General features: G+C 44.3%; 1 protein-coding gene across 1 annotated transcript in view; it reads right to left on the reverse strand.

Annotated features, from left to right (window-relative positions):
• Positions 1-714: 714 nt before the first annotated feature.
• SLAMF1 (signaling lymphocytic activation molecule family member 1) overlaps positions 715-1,297 on the reverse strand; it is a 44,889-nt gene continuing 44,306 nt past the window's right edge. Inside the window, exon 6 of the mRNA XM_019649614.1 lies at positions 715-837. Coding sequence (XP_019505159.1) covers positions 715-837 — 123 coding nt within the window. The remainder of the gene's footprint in view (positions 838-1,297) is intronic.

Raw genomic sequence — 1,297 nt, forward strand, 5'->3', positions numbered from 1 at the left:
CTCTTAATCCCCAATTGTCTCCTAAAATGCTTTATTGACTAGAGCCCAACTGGAGCCAAGATTTCAGCCCAGAATTTATTTCTGTCCATTTAGTAAAAGGAAAGATTCCCACCTAGTAAACTTAATTCATGCTGATCTTGCAATGGGGTAGAATAGGTGAGGCTCATTCTGAGCTACACATCACATTCTCTTCTAGGCTTCATACCTATGCAGAGCTCAACTCCTAAATATTCTGATTAAATAAGGTTGGGTGGAGCCTAGGCACAAGCAGTTTTACAAAGCTCCCCTAGTGATTCTGCTGGACTTGAGAACTCCTGGACTCAAAATGCCATTTCCAAACTTAAATGTGCATCAGGATCACCTGTGGGGGGCCGGGGTGGGGGGAGGATTTTTTTTTTTTTATGTGTAGATACCATGGTTACTTGCCATGGACATTCTGATTGAACAGAATCCTAGGTGGAAGGTCCCAGGAATCTTTATTTTTAACAACTATACCAGCTGATGCTGATGTGGTCCTTGGACAACTCTCAAAGAAACACTAGTGAGCACAGGGAGCTGTGACCCCATTTGAGAAGCCATGAGGGGTTGTCTGGAAACCCTGCAACCATGACCACAAATGCTCCTTGCTACCTGCTTGCTAGGGCCTGCCTTTTCCATTCCAGGATTCTGTTTCATTTCAGCCCTAACCAGGTCCCACCCTCTCCCCTCCTCCACCTATTCAATCTCTACAAAGAGATGCCTCACCTGAGCAGGCTCTGGGACAGGCTCTGTGGCAGCAACATAAATGGTGGTACAGGGATCCTGAGCTGGCAGGGGATCAGATTTCTTCTGAACAGACTACAAGGGAAGCAAAGAAAACATGAAATTAGCTGAGCAGAGAGTTATTTCCCATCCAACTCTCTTGATGGAGAAGCATAAAATCAAAAAGCTTTGAGTTAGAACGCTCCTTAGAATTATATGGTTCAGCTTTCTTCCAAGGTGGAAATTCTCCCCCAGGTTTCCTGGAACTCTTTGGATTCCCAAAGTGACATCTTGGAGCTCACAACTTCATGAGCCTGTCTAATTCATCATTAGTGCTTCCTAGAAGCTTAAATGTCTTCCTCACAGTGAACTAAAATTGGTGTGGCTCCTACTGAGGCGCCCGAAGAGTACGTGATCTTCATAGCATTTGAGTCTTGCTAATGTCACTCAATATATGCAGAGTTCTTTCCATCCCCACAATCTTCTCATTACTTCTCTTTCCTGCCCCAACTTTGAACTCAATACTAACCACACAGGTAAGTGTGTTAAAGTTTAC

This window comes from Hipposideros armiger, unplaced genomic scaffold (assembly GCF_001890085.2).
Source record: "Hipposideros armiger isolate ML-2016 unplaced genomic scaffold, ASM189008v1 scaffold_134, whole genome shotgun sequence".
NCBI classification, from domain to species: Eukaryota; Metazoa; Chordata; class Mammalia; order Chiroptera; family Hipposideridae; genus Hipposideros; species Hipposideros armiger.